Source organism: Pogona vitticeps, chromosome 4 (assembly GCF_051106095.1).
Source record: "Pogona vitticeps strain Pit_001003342236 chromosome 4, PviZW2.1, whole genome shotgun sequence".
Lineage (NCBI taxonomy): Eukaryota > Metazoa > Chordata > Lepidosauria > Squamata > Agamidae > Pogona > Pogona vitticeps.
In genome coordinates this window covers 48,879,817-48,897,600 of record NC_135786.1, presented here as the reverse complement: position 1 = coordinate 48,897,600, position 17,784 = coordinate 48,879,817, and the positions used below count along the sequence as shown (strand labels likewise).

The window sequence follows — 17,784 nt, the reverse complement described above, 5'->3', positions numbered from 1 at the left end:
GTTGGTCCACAGGTTAATTCCTTTCAGATTTTGGAATACAAGTGCTGCTTGTAGTAACTAGGAAGATTACTGGGCAATGTCACAGCATAATCCCATACACATTCATTTGGAAGTACATCCCACTGTACTGAGTCTTTAGGAATGCATTCTTAATATTTTTATAAAATAATTATTGGCATAGTTATCCAATGGGGTTTGTGGGGTTTTTTAGTTGTTAAACTTTCAGTGTGGACTCCTAACTGTTTTGATACCTCACAGTTGAATTGGCGATAGTGTCTCCTAGCACCTAAGACGGCTACAGTTTTTGTTTTTATAGTCACTGTGCTTATAAGCTTTATATAACATGGTCAATGTTGTATTTTAGCAGTTCATGACTGCTACACTACAGAGTTTGCAGGTTTTTTCTTGTACCCTTTATCTATATTCCTGTTAATCAGTAGTAACTGTTAACTACATACGTATTATGAAAAAGACTCTAAATAGTCTATAAATGGTGGTTTTTACGTGCTGTCAAATTATTTCCAATTTATGGCAATCTGATGAATGAGTAACCTCCAAAATGTCCGGTCAGCAACTGCACTGCTTAACTCTTGGAAACTGCAGGCTGATAGTTGCTTTCTTTATGGAGGCAATCTGTTTTACATTTGGTCTTCCTCTTCTCCTGCTGCCTTTAACTTCACCTAGCATTATAAATGCCATAAATATTCATGCCATAAAATATTGGTTGGCCTTTAAAGTGCTATCAGGTCCTTGATTACTATTTAAAGAGTTTTCCCCTATGATTTTGTTTTGTCTTTGAAATTGGATTAGGCGGAGGGGGTGACATCCTGACTAGTGCAAGGGGCAGCCAACCTATATATGTACACTGCCCTGTACTGAAAAGAGGAAGTTGCTTTAGCAGAAGTAGAAGTGGGGCTTAGTCCTCTCTTGAGATTTATCCTGAGGAGCAGACTGTGGGGGGTGGGGGAAAAGTGCAGTGAATGTACTTCCACAATGACTTCACGGCTGAATGTGCATCTGTACTGTTTTCCCCTTTTGGGCCAAGAGCTTTTGTGCTCTGTTCACTATCAAAGATGTAGTAGTAACATCTCAAAGGGGTCCTGAAGGAATTAAGCAGAAGACCTTTATAACAAGGGGGGGGGTGTCCTCCATTCCTTTTTATGGCTCCTGGCAACATCTTCCTTGGCTGAAAAATATCCAGAATGGAAACCTGCATTCTTAAAAATCTCCAGAAGACATTGCTCTCTTTTAAAACAAGACAAAGGGCCTCCAGCAAACCTTCTTTTGGAAAAAAAAAAGGATTTTTAGAAATAAGAAATGAGCTTCTAGCCACTTTTGTTTTGGGGTGGGTAAGTGGGGCTGTGACCTGCTACAGGTCATGTGAGGGGAAGTGGCCCACCCAAAGCCATTGGAATTGAGTATGCTGGCAATGACAATTAGAGAAAAGGGATTAATAAGTGCTGTCATCACATTGAATCTCTCAGTATGAAGGGTTGCTTCAATGGATTGGCATTTCCTTCAACCAGGCCTTGAGTCCATCTGTAGCTCCTTCTGCCTTCTCATTCTGGAGGGAAGTGTGTCATTAACTGCTAGGGGCCAGAAGACTGCCATGCATACTCATGCATCCATGTTACAATTGTACAGTTGACTGCATTTTACTTACGATCATCTTTGTAAGCTGATTTTATTGTTATGTGCTGTCAAGTCAGAATCAATTTATAGTGAACTTAATAAGGCTTTTAAAATAACTGAGGTACTGTATTTAAGGAGTAGTTTGGCTGGCTCAATAGACATTTGGCTCCAGAACCAGAGGTTGGAAGTTCAATCCTCCATTGTGTATCCTTTGTGTGGCCTTAGGCAAGCTGCACATTCCCAGAGCTGTCCCCAGAAGAAAGGAATGATAAACCACTTTACTCTCTACCTAGGAAACCCTGAAAATTGTAACGATGAATAAGAATTGACTTGACAGCACGCAATTCCACACAATCCTGTGACTTTTCATGGCTGAGTAGGGATTTGAACCCAGACCTCCTGAGTCCTAATTTGTCACTCTGTCCACTGCACTGCACTGGGTATATATTGGATTGGTTAAATGGGCCCTTTGGCCTGACTGTTTTTCTGTGTATTTAAACTATCATTTCAGTTCCTGTACAAAAGATGAGCCTAATGTCTGAGCTGGTATGTCCAGTTGTGTTTATCAATATCTATAGTTCCCCTGCCAGTCACTCTGGAATTTTGAGTAACAGAAAGGCCAATGAGAGCCTTCAACATGAAGGGGGGAAAAGAACATTTTTTGCAAGGAATCATGCTACCACCTTTCCTCTCCCACAGGCCTTAATCCCGCAAACATATTCTTGTAACAAAATCCCGGATTGCCACTGCCTTCCCTTTCTGAGTTTAGGCAGCTACAGCAGGAAGTGATGAAGAGGGGAGTCCATCTCCCTCTGTTTTCCCATTCCCATCAGGTTTGAGGTTCCATGGCAAATGTTGTTTACCCAAAAGCAACTACGAGTGCTACACAGCACATTAGGGCACTGGTGAGAGATCAGAAGGGGAACGGTCAGATCTTTCTCCTTTGCTCTTCCTGCACTCTTCTGTTGTTTCCAGTTTGCAAAGCTTGAGGGGCCGCAGTGGAGTGAGGGAATTAGGAACAGCTGGTAGGGACTGGAGGAATCCTGCTCTGGATTAAATGTTGATCTCCATCATACAAGAATTCAGTTTCTGTTCAAGTTTTCTTTTCCCTTGTGGCTTTGTGCTAAAATTCTTGGAACTCATTTCTAAATCTGGGGAGCTTTGCTGGCAATTCTAAATCATTTGTTATTAGCTGATTATTTTGTTTCTCCTCTCCCACGATGCAGGTATGAGCGCCTGGAAGAGCAGCTGAATGACCTGACAGAGCTTCATCAGAATGAGATGACCAATCTGAAGCAAGAGTTGGCCAGTATGGAGGAGAAGGTGGCTTACCAGTCCTATGAGAGGGCCAGAGACATTCAGGTATGAGGAAATGCGTTGGGTGCTTGTGCAGCTGATCTAACTGCCCCATATTCATTATTCACTTTTTACCCCTTAAGCACAGATCAACTGACATACATATTCATGGTGGTCTGTCCTACATGCGGTGTGCAGACCCAGACCTTCAACAATAGAACTGTGTTGTGTGCCTTCTATTGATCCTTTGTGGATGGTTGTTTTGGATAGACAAAGCCAGAGGCACTTAAAAATGAAGGTATTTGTCCGAGGATATGAGAATAAAATGTTTATTTCCAGACATATGTGTTTCTCTGTGGGGCTTCTTTAGGTGAAGTGTAGGTACAGTATTGCAATTTGGACTACAACTCCAGCAATTGTTACCTTAGAGGGAGCATCTGGGAATTGAAGTGCAGTATATCTGGAATACCACAGTTTCCTCACCTTTGCTTAGATCAACAATCTGACTATCTCATGCTGTGGAAGGGCTTGAATTTAGTGGCAGTGCTCTGGGTTGACAGATGGGAGATCCTTCCTAATCCTAACATTTAATTGCATCACTTAATAGACAATAACAAACTAGTGGACAACATTAGCTAGAATGATCAACCATCTGACCTACAATAAGGCAACTGCTTATATTCCTACTGCACCCATTCACATTCATACACACTTTCGTGAGCTTGAACAATGTTTTCATGAGTTTTTTAAAAAGTTAATTTTCAGACTGCATAGGTATGGTAAGAGTAAGTTAAAGATAGAATATCATTTTTTAGGATGAAATTAGCCTTTTTCTACTTCAGGAGATTTACTGTGAGAACGTCAGCTTGGGATATTGCAGATCTGTGAGGCTTTGGGGGCATCTTTTGGAGAAGTTAGGTGCACACAAAATAAACTACTGAAATTCATACAGTTGAAAAATATGCACAAAAACACTTGAGTCAGTGGTAAAAAAAATGAGGTGAGATGCACTAACAGTTGTATACACATGGCAGACCAGTGCAGTATAAAGTTGGGAAGAAAATGCAGGTGGGCTTCAGAGTTTCATATCTACAGAGAGATCTCTTGAAGCCTAGTCCAATGGTACACTGCAGTGACATTCTGTATTTCACTTGAAGAAGACAATCTTTGGTTCTTATCAGTTACTCAGGCTGGTCTGAAAAATAAAGCAAACAATGTTACCATGACTCTGTTCTTTTCTTTTCTATTTATACCCTGCCATTCTCCCAGTATACCCAAGGTGGCTTGCAAATGGTTAAAAAAACAGATGTGGCTAAAATATAGTACATTCTAATATTAATATTAATACACTGTCCAGAGTTGTTTAGCAGCTCAGAGACCTGGGTATAATCTCAATTGTGTCAAGCTAACGTGATGCTCCATCCACTCTCCTATAAGATAAGAGCATCTGAACAGTATTTCACTATTTTCCTGTTTCCATCTAAAGGACAAATATTCAGGTGGGTAATGTGCTTCAGTTGAATGGAAAAGACAAAAGTCTTCCTGGCCTAAAGACTATTTGTCTGCCCCCATGTGGCAGTATGGGGAAGGAAAGAAAGGAAAGAGGGAACATATTTAAATGGATGATGCAGGGCTGGTGGCTAAAAGCTAGCAAGCTTGTTTTAAACATTTTGCAGGATTTATCAGTACTTCAGGGTTTCTAAAGCAGGGTCTCTAGATAGTTGTGAAATATCTGTACCCCATAGATGTGCTTCAGGGCTGCATAGCAGCAAAGATGGCATTTTAGCTAATACAGATACATTTCCATTCTGCAATACAATGCAGGTGTTGCTAGGCTGCCTCTCAGTTCTAAAACAATTATTATGATTTTTATGTAGAACAGAATACAGTGGTGCCTCACACAACGGGTGCCTCACACAACGATGAATTCACACAACGATGCCTTTTTCTGTTAAATTTGCTGCCTCATACAGCGATGTTTCCTATGGGGGATTTTCACACAACGATCTCCCTTTTCGCTCCTGTAAAAGTGTCTTACAATGTTTGGAAGCCGTTTTAAATGATTGCAATGGTTAGCCCACCTCCTGAAACCTATGCAAACTGATTTTGGTGTTGTTCTGACACTTTGTTAATTTATGGTAATTTTTTGTTTTCTCCATTGAAAACCATTGAATGGTCTGTCTAATGGTTTCCAATGGAGAAAACAAAAAATTATTATAAATTAACGAAGTGTCAGAACAACACCAAAATCAGTTTGCATAGGGTTCAGGAGGTGGGCTAACCAGTGCACGCATTTAAAACAGCTTCCAAACATTGTAAGACACTTTTACAGGAGCGAAAAGGGATATCGGGAAGAGCTTTAAAAGGCAAACGGAGATCAAAGAGCCCTTTCCCGATCTCCCTTTTCGCTCCTGTAAAAGTGTCTTACAATGTTTGGAAGCTGTTTTAAATGCTTGCAATGGTTAGCCCACCTCCTGAACCCTATGCAAACTGATTTTGGTGTTGTTCTGACACTTCGTTAATTTATGATGATTTTTTGTTTTCTCCATTGGAAACCATTAGACAGACCATTCAATGGTTTTCAATGGAGAAAACAAAAAATTACCATAAATTAACGAAGTGTCAGAACAACACCAAAATCAGTTTGCATAGGGTTCAGGAGGTGGGCTAACCAGTGCACGCATTTAAAACAGCTTCCAAACATTGTAAGACACTTTTACAGGAGCGAAAAAGGACTTCGCAAAGCCATTGAAATGTATTGAGTCGGCTTCAATACATTCCAATGGAGGAAACATTGTTTCACACAGCAATGTTTCCTATGGGGATTTTCACTCAGCGATGGCAATCCGTTCCAATTGGAACGGATTAACCGGTTTTCAATGCATTCCTATGGGAAATGGTGTTTCACAGAACGATGTTTCACACAACGTTGATTTTTTTGGAACCAATTAACATCGTTGTGTGAGGCACCACTGTATAGGATCTACATTAGGAAGAATCCAGGATTTTACTGTGGAGGGATTTAAAATACAATTAAAACACGAAAACATGAAAAAGATTAAAATTTTCTGCTAAAATGAGGTTCAGGGACTCAGTTATAATTAGAGATGGGAGTATTCATATTTGTATACGAATACGAATATCCCCGCACAGGTGGAAATAGCGATGGTTCCACGGAGGCTTCCTATCGCACCTTTGTCCACAATCGATTATCCAGTCCTGGCAGGAGGCGGTAAGAAAAGCCTTTCTGCTAGGTCAGAGAGTGGCTAATCCATTGCAGAGTACCGCGTGATAGTAAGCCTCCGCGGAGCCAGCAGCAGCGGTGAAATCATGAGTGGACAGTCTGGCCCCATAGAGCCGGACTCTCGTTATTTCCACCTGTGCGGGGATACTCGTATACATATACGAATACCCCCATCTCTAGTTACAGTTGTTAAAAGAGGTGGGTCTTTCGCTTTTTTTGAAAGGCTGAAAGGGAAGGGGCCATCCTGATCTTCTGTGGGAGAGCATTCCATAGCCTGGGAGCTGCCACAGAGAAGGCCCTCTCCTGTGTCCCCATCAGCTGTGCTTGTGCTGGCAATGGGACCAAGAGGAGGGCCTCCTCTGCTGATCTTAATTGCCAATCAGGCACATATAGGGAGATACAGGCCTTCAGACAGCCTGGACCCAAGCTGTATAGGGCTTTATAGGTAATGACCAGCACTTTGAATTGGAAATGGACTGGTAGCTAGTGCAGTTCTTGTAACAGGTGTGTTATATGCTCACTGTAGCAGGCCCCAGTCAGTAGTCTGGCTGCAGAAGTTTCCTAACTATCTTCAAAGGCAGCCCCACATATAGTGTGTTACCGTAATCAAAACAGGATATAACGAAAGCATGTGTCACTGTAGCCAAATCAAACATCTCAAGGGATGGCCGCAACTGGTGCACCAGCTTTAGCTGTGCCAATGCACTCCTGGCCACCACCAACACCTGGGCATCCAAGCTTAGGGATGAATCCAGGAGTACACCCAAGCTGTGGATCTGAGTTTTCAGGGGGAGTGTAACCCCATTCAACACAGCAATTCTACCAATGGCTCCACAGCGCGTGATTCGCTTGCCACTCTTCAACCTTGCAGCGAGGCTTGTCCTCCTGCCAGGAGTGGCAAGTGGATCACGCGCTGCGGAGCCATTGGTAGAATCACACCATCAGCATCCATGGTAGATCGGTGAGTGGACTGTCCAGCCTCATGGGAAGGACTGGAGCCAGTGTAAAAAAGTGCCTCCAAGTCCCATCACAGTGAGACGGCCCAGAAGAATACCATGATTTATGGTATTGAAAGCCGCTGAGAGGTCCATCAGAACCAACAGGGACACACTCCCCCTGTCCAGTTCCTGGTGTAGGTCATCCGCCAAGGGAACTAATTATATTTATAACTCTAGTTGCAGCTTATCACCTTGTGTTTCCCCTCTTTAGACCAGAACAACATGGAGTTTGCAGCCTTCCAACCACCTAACATAAGATATCAGAGTCAAACCACTTTGTCCATCTTACTTAGCCATGTTTACCTTGAAGTAATAGCCACTCTCTTCAAGGTCTTGAGCTACCTGAATCTTTTTAACTGAATGTGTCAGGGACCGAACCTGATGCCTTTTAGCATACAAAGCAAGTGCTTGCCTATTGAGCTATGGCATCTATTCCTCAGCTGAGCTAATACCCTTCCCTTCCTGTTTCTTCTCCAGGAGGCTGTGGAGTCCTGCCTGACCCGTGTCACCAAGCTGGAGCTTCAGCAACAACAACAGCAGGTGGTGCAGCTAGAAGGAGTGGAAAATGCCAATGCCCGGGCCCTCCTGGGCAAGTTCATCAATGTCATCTTGGCCTTGATGGCCGTCCTGCTGGTCTTTGTCTCCACGATTGCCAATTTTATCACACCCTTGATGAAGACCCGCATGCGTCTCCTCAGCACAGCCCTCCTTGTGCTTTTCCTCTTCTTTCTCTGGAAGCACTGGGACTCCATCACCTACCTTCTGGAACATGTGTTGCTCCCTAGCTGATTCTATTGGCATCCACAAACCGGAGTTGCAGGGTGTCTGCTTTTCTTTTTCTTTTTCTTGTGGAGATGGAGTGAAAATGAGGAGACTTCCAAGTCAACTCTGTGTGTGCATTCGTGCGCGTCCATTTGGAGTATGTATTTCTCATCTGCTTCCCCTGCACATCCATTTTTATTCATGCCCTATTTCATCTCAGCAGTAGGGAGAGTTGTTGCATTGGGGCTTCTGAAGGGCCAAATACGTTACCCTCTTGGGATGTCCTTGCACGGGATAGCAGGGAAGGCAAAAGAAGCCTGCAAAAAGCTCCATTTGTGACACTTTGCTCGTTCTTTAAAGTGGAAAAAGCAGTAGTGATGGGAAGGTGTGTCTGCAGACCGGAGTGACTTTAAAAAAAGAAGAAGGCAGTTGTTTGGTTGATTTTTCTGCCTGAGAAGGGTGGTAGTAACCTCATTCCTAGGCACAATGCTAAGATAGGAACAAAATAATTCAGACACTGAAGGTGAACTTCTCCTTTTTTTGGTAAACTCCTGCCCCTTAGGAACATACACAGAGTTCAAGGAGTAGAATGTACATATCACACCAGCTTATCCAGGTCAAATGGATACTTACTTTCCATTCCTTCAGAACCGGTGACACCAGCAAAGTAACTGGGCGTCTTCTTATAATTGGTTTGTCAACATCGCTGGTTGCTTTACCAGTTCAGATATGAGAAATGGAGACAGGATCCATGAAGAAAATATCTGCTGTTCTGGTGCAAGCTCAGCATGTTTTGGTTGGATTGTTTTCTTTCTCTCTCTTTTTGCTTTTGTTTGATATCTTCAGGGACTTGTGAGAAATTCCAACATTGCATCTGCGAATTTTACAATCTTGTGTGCATGTGTACACATACACACGTGTAGGTGTGTGTGTGTGTGTGTGTGTGTGTGTGTGTGTGTGTGTGTGTGATTTATTGATTTCAAAAATTTGTTTCTTTGTTATGAATCAAATATTGGTTAAAAATTCAGCTGCCTTCACATCTCCTGTGTCCCTAGAAAAAAACAGAATATGAAGAGGGCTCAAATTGTAATAAACTCCTAAGCCTGCCCAAAATGAGAGAATTTCCATTTGAATTTGGCAATACTTCTTCTGATTCAGCCAGTAGAGAATTAGACCATTACTTTGAGAATCTGAGAAGTAGGATCATGCCTTTAATTTAAGATTTTCTTAGCAAATGGAAAGAAACTTACTGCCTTCAACTCTTAAGGGCCTTGATGTATTTCTCCAGTTTTTATACAAAGAAATATATTCATGTTGTCCATTGTTCCCATTATTTTGTTTTACAGCAAAACTGTAAGGACATGGCACATGTTTAAAACTTAAAATGAAATGCTTTATCTGAGGAATTAATGTCTGGTTATATATTAGCATTCACAAAAGGTTAGATGTTCTTACTAGTAAAAAGGGAAGGTTAACTGTAAGTTGGGCTGAAAGATGTTGGAAGAAATAGAACAGAATCATGGTTTCCAGTGCTAATGCTTGATCTTCATGTGTGGCAGAGTGAAATGATAGTCTTGAGATTTTATGGATGCTTCAGATTCATTGTTTTGTGTGGTCCCATTTTTTTGTGTTCATTTTTGTTTTGCTGTTTAGTTACAAACCTTTGTGCATCTAGAAAGCTAGCATAACAGAGTCTTTTCTCTAAACCTTGTTAGATTTCTACATGCATGCTTTTCCCCGCCAACAGCTTTTCAACTGCATTCTTTAGTTGCATTCTGAAACCACACAGTGTGCTACCAGCACTGCACTTTTCCATTCTATTGCATGTGTATGAAAATCATGATTGTGTACATTTTACACTGGAGGGAATTTTGGGCAGGAAAAGAAAGATGGCACTGTAAATAATGAGTATATGCACTTTATGACACTTATTATAAAAGGCTGGAGTACACGACCCTAGCCTTGAAGAACTGCCAGCTTCCATGAAGATCAGGGAAATTGTGAAGAGAAATTTTTGAGCAGGTACGATTCCTACCCTAACACTACAAAAGGAGAAGCGTCATCTTCTGCAATTCTTCCATTGTCACAGGCTTAGTAACTATACCCTGCTCAACAGATCAGGTATCTGTTTCTCTGTTCAGGCTGTCTTTCTGTAACCTACTTGTAAATTTTCTTTTTATTATGCAAACCATTTTTTTTCAAGGGTAGTGAAAACCCAGATGCCTGCTCTTGGCTGTGATAGCCTGCATTTTATTCACTTCCTTCATTTAAAAATGGAGAGATAGTTCAAGCATAAAGCAGTACCAGCATGGAAGATTGACCAGAGATCTAGCAACTAGACTGTATTGCCTTTTCTCAAGGAGGCGTCTATGACAAAATTCCATCACAAGCAAAGAAACATTCTGTAATCTGCCTTTAAGCCCTGGAGATGTGAAGAATTCAAACTTTCGTTTATGTAATTATTTATTTTGTATATTTTCTTCCAAGTCAAGAAACCAGCATATCTTTTCTTTATCTGTTACAGAAGGAGCTGGTATTCTAGTGTAATGTGCATGAGTAATTTAATTATGTCAGAGTGAATGAATGTTGGGTGAGTTGAAACAGAACTCTCAGTGACAAAAAAAACCAACTATTCCAGAACATGAAATAAAAGATTTTGGCCACCATCCACAGTGAAAGTGTAACTATGTGCAAGACTGGAATGTCCATCCTTTAGTTGTGACTTTATGTTATGCCCAATCAAGTGCAATGTCACCAAGAAACAAATGGGAGAGTCTTTGCTGCAACAAGATAATCTTGTTAGCAGGTAAGGATCCCCAGGTAAGGATGGGGATGGCAGTATAGTGGCTGCTCTTTGCAACTTTAAATGAAAAAACCTAAAATGAAGCTAAATTAAAGCTTCCACACTTGCTTTTCTTGGCAAGGGAGGCCAGCATAGCCATTTAGGAGTTTTATTATTTTTGATCTTATTGTAATCCTGCCCTGTTGTCCCACATGTGGATTCCTGTTGCCCTGCTGCTGCCCCTCAACATAACAGTGTTTGTTTAACGTGATCATTTGAATATTTCTTGACTAATTCTTGGACTGTGAAGACTGGTGGAAGAAAGGCTGGTTATTTTACCAGGCTTGTGGGAACCAGAAGCAAATTATTGCAATAGTCCTTTGTGGCCTTATATTCATGATTGCATGATTTATTTATCAATTTAAATTCAATCGGCATCGTATCTTCTCTCTCCTCTTCCTAACCCATTTACTTCTCCTGCCTTAACAGGAATAGGTGTGACATGTGCCCGCATTCAAGTTTCATTGAAGAACACATCAGAAATAGCTTAGAACTGTTTCTTGCCATCAGTTATACTTGTTGTCTCCACCCAGAAGTATGGAAGATTTTCATGCCCACAACTGTGCATTGAAAGTGATATTTGATCATAGATGGGGGTGATGCAGTCCCTCACAAGGCTAATTTAGTAGAATGAGGGCTTGATCATCCATTTAATTCATGACTGAATATTTATAGTTAGGATTTTGACATGATCATTGCAATCATATAATTAAGCCCATAACAGCATGAACAAATTCCTTATAAATTAGCTGCAAGTCATTTCATGTCCACTGTGGTAAGTACTGCAAGTTTTACAGTGCTAAGTTTCTTGCCTTTATGACAAATTTGATTTGGCAAAATTGTGGTCTTCTACTATATAGGAAGCCCACATTCCCACCCATGACATAATTGTCTTCTGATAACTGTTTGACTGTATTTATTATGTATGCTTGAATCTTGTCCTGACCTCAACCCTTGATATTATATCTACTGTATTTCCCATTGGGAAATTCACACAGGGGAAGCTCTGGTTTCATTTCACTATATTTTTCCATTCACTTTTTCAAATAAAATGAGTTTTAGAACACTATCAAAAGGAAAGTGCTTTATTCTTAATTCCCATGGTAGCAGCATTCACAGTGGGGTGGGGTGGGGATGTGATCTTCAGAGATATGCATTGCAATGTAACAAAAGTTAGAAGGGAAAGTTAAGAATAGGTGTTTTGTGCATTCCATGTCTGGCAGTACTTCAAAAGGTAAGAGGTTTGTCAGCTGGCACAGATGTATATTATTGTGTGTGTTTTGAAGGGGAAAAGGGGATCTTGGATTTTATGAAGGAGTATGCAATGGGTATTCAGAAGCAAGAGAGTGGTTGTGGAATTGGACTTCCAACAGTCACAGGACAAGTGTTGTTGTTGTTTCAACTTATCTAGTCCCCATAGTGCTAGAGCACTCTCGGGGGGGGTTTACAGCATAATCATGCAAACAACAACTTGCCCCCAGGCAAGCTGGGTACTCATTTTACTGACTTGAGAAAGATGGAAGGCTGAATCAACCCTGAGCTGGCTACCTGAACCTCTTGGGATCAAACTCAGGTCATTGCCAGAGGGTTGGCTGCAGTACTGCAGTTTAGCCACTGCACCATGGGGCTCTCTGCATAGCTGTTTGTCGTCTCACATGGTTTGCTAAAGCAAAATCCATTATGCATTTGTGTAATTTGCACAGTGAATGAAATATTGGTATTTTTCCCATTTTTAGTGGCAAGTACAGTATGCTGAGCTGTGCTGCAGTTCTCAGAGATTTCCTAGAAACAAGGCTGGAGAAGGAAGGGAAACAAATGTAACAGCTGTTCTAGACCTAAAATTCAGGACTTGGCTGGGAGGTGGCTACTCATGGGAACAGGGGAAAGGATTGGAGGGTCACATAATGCAACAAGGGACAGCTGCATAGTTTCAGAGGTCTGTAGGAAGTGTTGCAATTCACAGAATAGGGTGGAAAACTTGAAGAAAGTGGAAAAGAGACTTAACTTGATGATTGTGACACACCCAATGTTCCCAATAGAAATGTTTAGCTTACTTGCCTGTCCTTGCCATTTTCCCACCCATTGACTAACCACTACCCACTGTCATACTCCAACAGCTTTGCCAATGATGTTTCCCAAAATAATGGATTCTCTACAGCTTCCAGGGAATACATAGTCTTCCTTTTCCTTGCCTATGCACCGTTAGATTGTTTTATTTTAGATTTGTCATTATTGAAGGGCTAGCGTGCAGGCAAGATATCTTCCTTGCCAACCTGCATGTTAAGCCTTCACATCCCCTATAATTTGGCATATCTTTTTGGTGAAATTACAGTGGCACAGATTAAGGTGACAGAAGGGGGCAATGAGGCCAGCTTCACACAAGACATTCTTCAGCCTTGGAGTCAGTGCTGCTATTCAGCTGGAAGAAGAGTGCTCTATTTATAAAGTACCAGAAAGTGATAGGGTCTTTTAACTCTCAGGTTGGATTTCTTCTCGCTATACTTGGATCTAGCAAGACACGGTATCATTTTGAAATACATACTCAAGGAGCAAAGTTTTGGGAGCATAAATGGTTCTAAGCAAGCTATAGGCTGAGACTTTGCAGCTGAGGGTGGTGGGGATGACAATAAACTTGCTGTTTGTCTCTAAGTTATCATTACTAATCAAAGTAGCTTTTAAGATTAATCCCACTTCTTTTTAATTCAGTTGCATTATAAATATGAGAGACACAGAAGACCTTTGTCTGAAGTACTAATGGAAGATTCTAGGACCTCTTGTTATGTGCACTCAAGTCACTTATGGTAATCCTACTTTAGTAGGGTTCTTAAGGTAGATGACATGTTAAAGGTGTAGTTTACCAGTGCCTCCCTGGTGAGTTTCCATGATCAAGCAGAGATTTGAACCCAGATCGAAGTCCTAGTCCAGCCCTCTATCCACTATATAATGCAGGCTCTCTAGATGTTGGCTGCTCCAAAAGTGCATAGCATAGGACTGTATTCCCTGTAGTATCACCACAGAACACTGTGATTCCAGGACTCCATGAGAGGGATTCCAGCTGATCTGACTGGCGCTCCTGTCAAGGCTCTGGTTGATGGCTGGCTTGTTGCCGCCACCAGGGCTGTTGACACGATCGCTCCTAAACGTCCTCTCCGTTGCAGAGCTCGGCCTGCGTCTTGGTTTAACCAGGAGCTGCGAGCTGCGAAGCAAAACAGGAGAAGGCTAAAGTGCATTTGGAGAGGGATTATAATCAGAAAGCTGTCAAGATCGCAATTAACCACTACCTTACTAAGGTGAGGGCTGCCAGTCAAGCTCACTTTGCTGTCCGGATAAGTGAAGCTTCAAATCAACAGGCAGAACTTTTCCATATAGTTTGCGATCTATCTGGAATTGGTCTAAGTGATGGGCCTCCTCCTAGTATTTCCCATGACCAATTTGCAACATTTAAAAAAATCTAAAGTGGAGGCCATCCACTGGGAGCTCTCTCCTTTTTTGAACACAGTAGATCAAGCAGAGGCATCCAGTGCTCTGCCTTGCCCGATGAGACTTGATCTCTTTCAGCCTGTGACACCAGATATGGTGGAGAAATCGCTTGACCACTGTCATGCCACTACCTGCTCCTTTGACCTTTGCCTGGTCTGGCTAATCAAAGCAGCCAGGCCTACAACAACCAAATGGGCCAGGGCAAAAATTAATGGGTCTCTCCAGGAGGAGAGACTCATTAGGCCCACAGGAAGAAACCAAGTTTGGTAGCAGACAATATTGGTAATTATAGGCCTCTTGCCAATGTTTCTTTCCTTAGCAAAGTGGTAGAGAGGGTGGTGGCTGACCAGCTCCAGGATCTTTTGGATGGAAGCAACGCCTTGGATCCATTCCAGTCGGGCTTCAGGCCGTGCCACGGTATGCAAATGGCATTGGTCGCCCTGTTGGATGACCTGCTGAGGGAGGCTGATGGGCAAAATGTCTTCATTGGTCTCCCTCAATATCTCAGCCACCTTCGATACCGTCGACCACGGTAACCTCCTGGGAGGATCTCCGAGCTGGGAATCTGTGGTCTGGCGCTTGCCTGATTCCAATCCTTCTTGGGGAGAGTGTTTCAGCCCCATGGCGCCTCAATTGTAGGGTTCTGCAGGGCTCAATTATCTTCCCAATGCTGTTTAATATCTACATGAGGCCGCTGGGTGGGGTCATCGGGGGTGTGGGGCTTCGTGCCAGCAGTATGCTGATGACACCCAGCTCTACAGCTCCTTTTTGCCAATCACAGTGGATGCCGTTCCATCCCTTCAGCGCTGCCTGGAGGCTGTACTGCAATGGATGCAGGAAAATGGGTTGATGCTGAACCCAGACAAGATGGAGGTCCTGAGGGTGGGTGGCTCCTCCATCTGCGGTTTGGAAAACTTCCTCTCTTTTTTGGGGGGTGACTCTCACTGCAAAGAGTATGGTGCACAGCTTGGGGATCCATCTGGATCCAGCACTCACCATGGAAACTCAGGTGGCGTCAGTGGCCCACTCCTCCTATTTCCATCTGTGGCGGATTGCCCAGCTGCAGCCCTATCTTGATGGCGGGGCTCTCACCACTCTCGTCCATGCACTTGTAATCTCGAGATTAGACCACTCGAATGCACTTAATGTGGGGATACCTTTGAGATTGATGTGGAAGCTTCAAATGGTGCAGAATGTGGTGGCCAGACTTCTCAGTGGGATCAGAAAATATCAGCATATTACCCCCACTGACTGCCTTGCATTGGCTGCCCATTCGTTTCCACATTGATTTCAAAGTGTTAATGATGACATATAAAGTCCTAAACAGTTTGGGACCTCGATATCTAGTGGAACGCCTCCTCCCACCTAGATATACCTGAATCACTTGTTCTAGCCAGGAAGGATGACTGAGGAGCCTAACACCAAGGGAGGCCCAGAGAGAAAGAACAAGAAACCGGGCCTTCTCAGCAGTGGTCCCTTGCCTTTGGAACAGTCTGCCCCCAGAGATCTGTCTGGCTCCCTTGCTGTTTTTAAGAGCAAACTTAAGACCTGGATCTTTAGGCAGGCTCTCCCTCCTGTCATCACTTGAATATTTTCTGTTTTTTATCGTTTTTTTATCGTTTTTTATTTCATTATATTATTATTATTTTATTTTTTATTGCTAGCCACCCAGAGTAGACTTTGGTCTACATGGGCGGGGTATGTATGTATGTATGTATGTATGCATGCATGCATGCATGCATGCATGTATGTATGTATGTATGTATGTATGTATGTATGTATGTATGTATGTATGTATGTATGTACGTACGTACGTACAAATAAATAAATAAATAAATAAATAAATAAATAAATAAATAAATAACACTATCATTCTTATTAACCATTATCATAATCACCCTCCTCAGTATCCTTGCTCTTTGCAGATATACAGGACCAATGCTTAGGAATGGCTTGCCAGTCACCATGGGAGCAAGCTGTTAAGATGTTCTCCTCAACCCCTGTTGAAATGTAAGGGAGCAGCATGAGAGCAAAGAGTAGCCATGGGAATGTGTCCCTTGATTTCACCCGTTCAGCTGTGGCTGGATGAGCAAAGCAGGACTTGAGATTATGTGTGTTGTCACACATGGGTTTTTTCCATTAGGCTTGTCACAGCATGCATAGTCAAAGTAGAGAGCATAGGTACATCATGTACTCATATGTGTCTGGATTTTTAGGTTACAATTACTCCCCCGATTACAGTCTGAGTTAGAATGTAAACAAAGACAATAATTTGTAACAATCTAAAAAGAAAATCTGTGCACAATTCTTCACAGCTTTAGTATCTTAGCATTACATCTTCCATCAACACAACATTAATAGGTAGAGTGGATAGAGTGGAAGACTAGGACACAGGAGATCTGGGTCTGGATCTTTGTTTGACCATGGGAACTTAATTGGTGGGTGTAACCAGTGAAACCACTCCTTAAATTAGATTTTTATCCTGAAAGCCCTCTTTGGTTCCCACTTGATGGCATGTGCATGCCCGCCCGCCCGCCCAGCCCTAACTTTCATTCAAAAACATCAAAACACCTTTCAAGAAGGTAATAGGACCTGAATCTGGATTACTACAAAACATCTGTGTGTATCTCAGCAGGGTGGGAGGAGATTCTTTTGCCATACAGCTGTTTAGGGCCAGAGTTTAGAAAACCTGTGCTTTTTGTTACAACTTCCAGAATTTCCTTCTGTACTTCTGTGTTCCATTTTCCAAAAAATTAACATTTCTGAACACTGTGCAGAAGACAGCAGGGCCCTAGTTCCATACTGACAGCTTTCAAAAAGTTTCTGAACCGAGGCAATGTGGCTCTCAGGGTGTTGTGGGAAAGTCCATGGGACAGCATGAGAGATAGAATCTGGCTGTGGGAAAGGGGACGTTCTTTATCATTTTAATGCATGGCAGCCCTGTCTATCAAATTGTATCAATGATGCAGTCAGTCACAGTAGACAAATAGAAGACATACAGAATTGTCAGATTAAGTAAAATATCGGTGGTTATAACAGTTGTGCAAAAAAGTGAATTTTAACTGTTGCATTTTCTCCCATAAGGGTGGTGTTAATGGGCAGTGAAGGTTTACCTGCCAAAATGTGCTTTCTGCACAAACTGTAAAGCACAAAGATGCTGGCTACTGCCACATTCGACAAGAAAGCAAGAACTTAGTTAAGCCTGAAAGTGAGCCTCACTGTCTTAACGACCAAAGATTTATTTGTGGAGTTTTAAGAATTATCTCTGTTTGGAGTTGGATCTGAAACGGAAGGGGCCGCTTTCAGCAAAGTTTGTTTCGCTCAGTGAAATCAGTGAACTAAAAATAGCAGCACAGGGAAATCAAACCCTCCATGCTTGGAATGCTCTTCTGTAGCAAAACATGAGCATTGCCATCAGTTCTGTGCATGAACTTCACAGAAACACAACCTGTTCCGTATCATGTGAACCAAGATAACTTTCTTCTGAACTTGTACGGGAGGAAGTCTGTACTTTTCCATTGGATGTCAGC

The 17,784-nt window shown here is 42.3% G+C and overlaps 1 protein-coding gene across 5 annotated transcripts in view; it reads left to right on the top strand.

Moving 5' to 3' along the window:
- TMCC2 (transmembrane and coiled-coil domain family 2) overlaps positions 1-11,854 on the top strand; it is a 110,768-nt gene extending 98,914 nt beyond the window's left edge. For all 5 annotated transcript variants that reach the window (XM_020797329.3, XM_020797344.3, XM_020797384.3 and 2 more), the window contains 2 exons: positions 2,859-2,994; positions 7,648-11,854. In XM_020797329.3, the coding sequence (XP_020652988.2) occupies positions 2,859-2,994; positions 7,648-7,959 (448 nt within the window). In that variant the 3' untranslated portion in view covers positions 7,960-11,854. The remainder of the gene's footprint in view (positions 1-2,858; positions 2,995-7,647) is intronic.
- Positions 11,855-17,784: the final 5,930 nt, after the last annotated feature.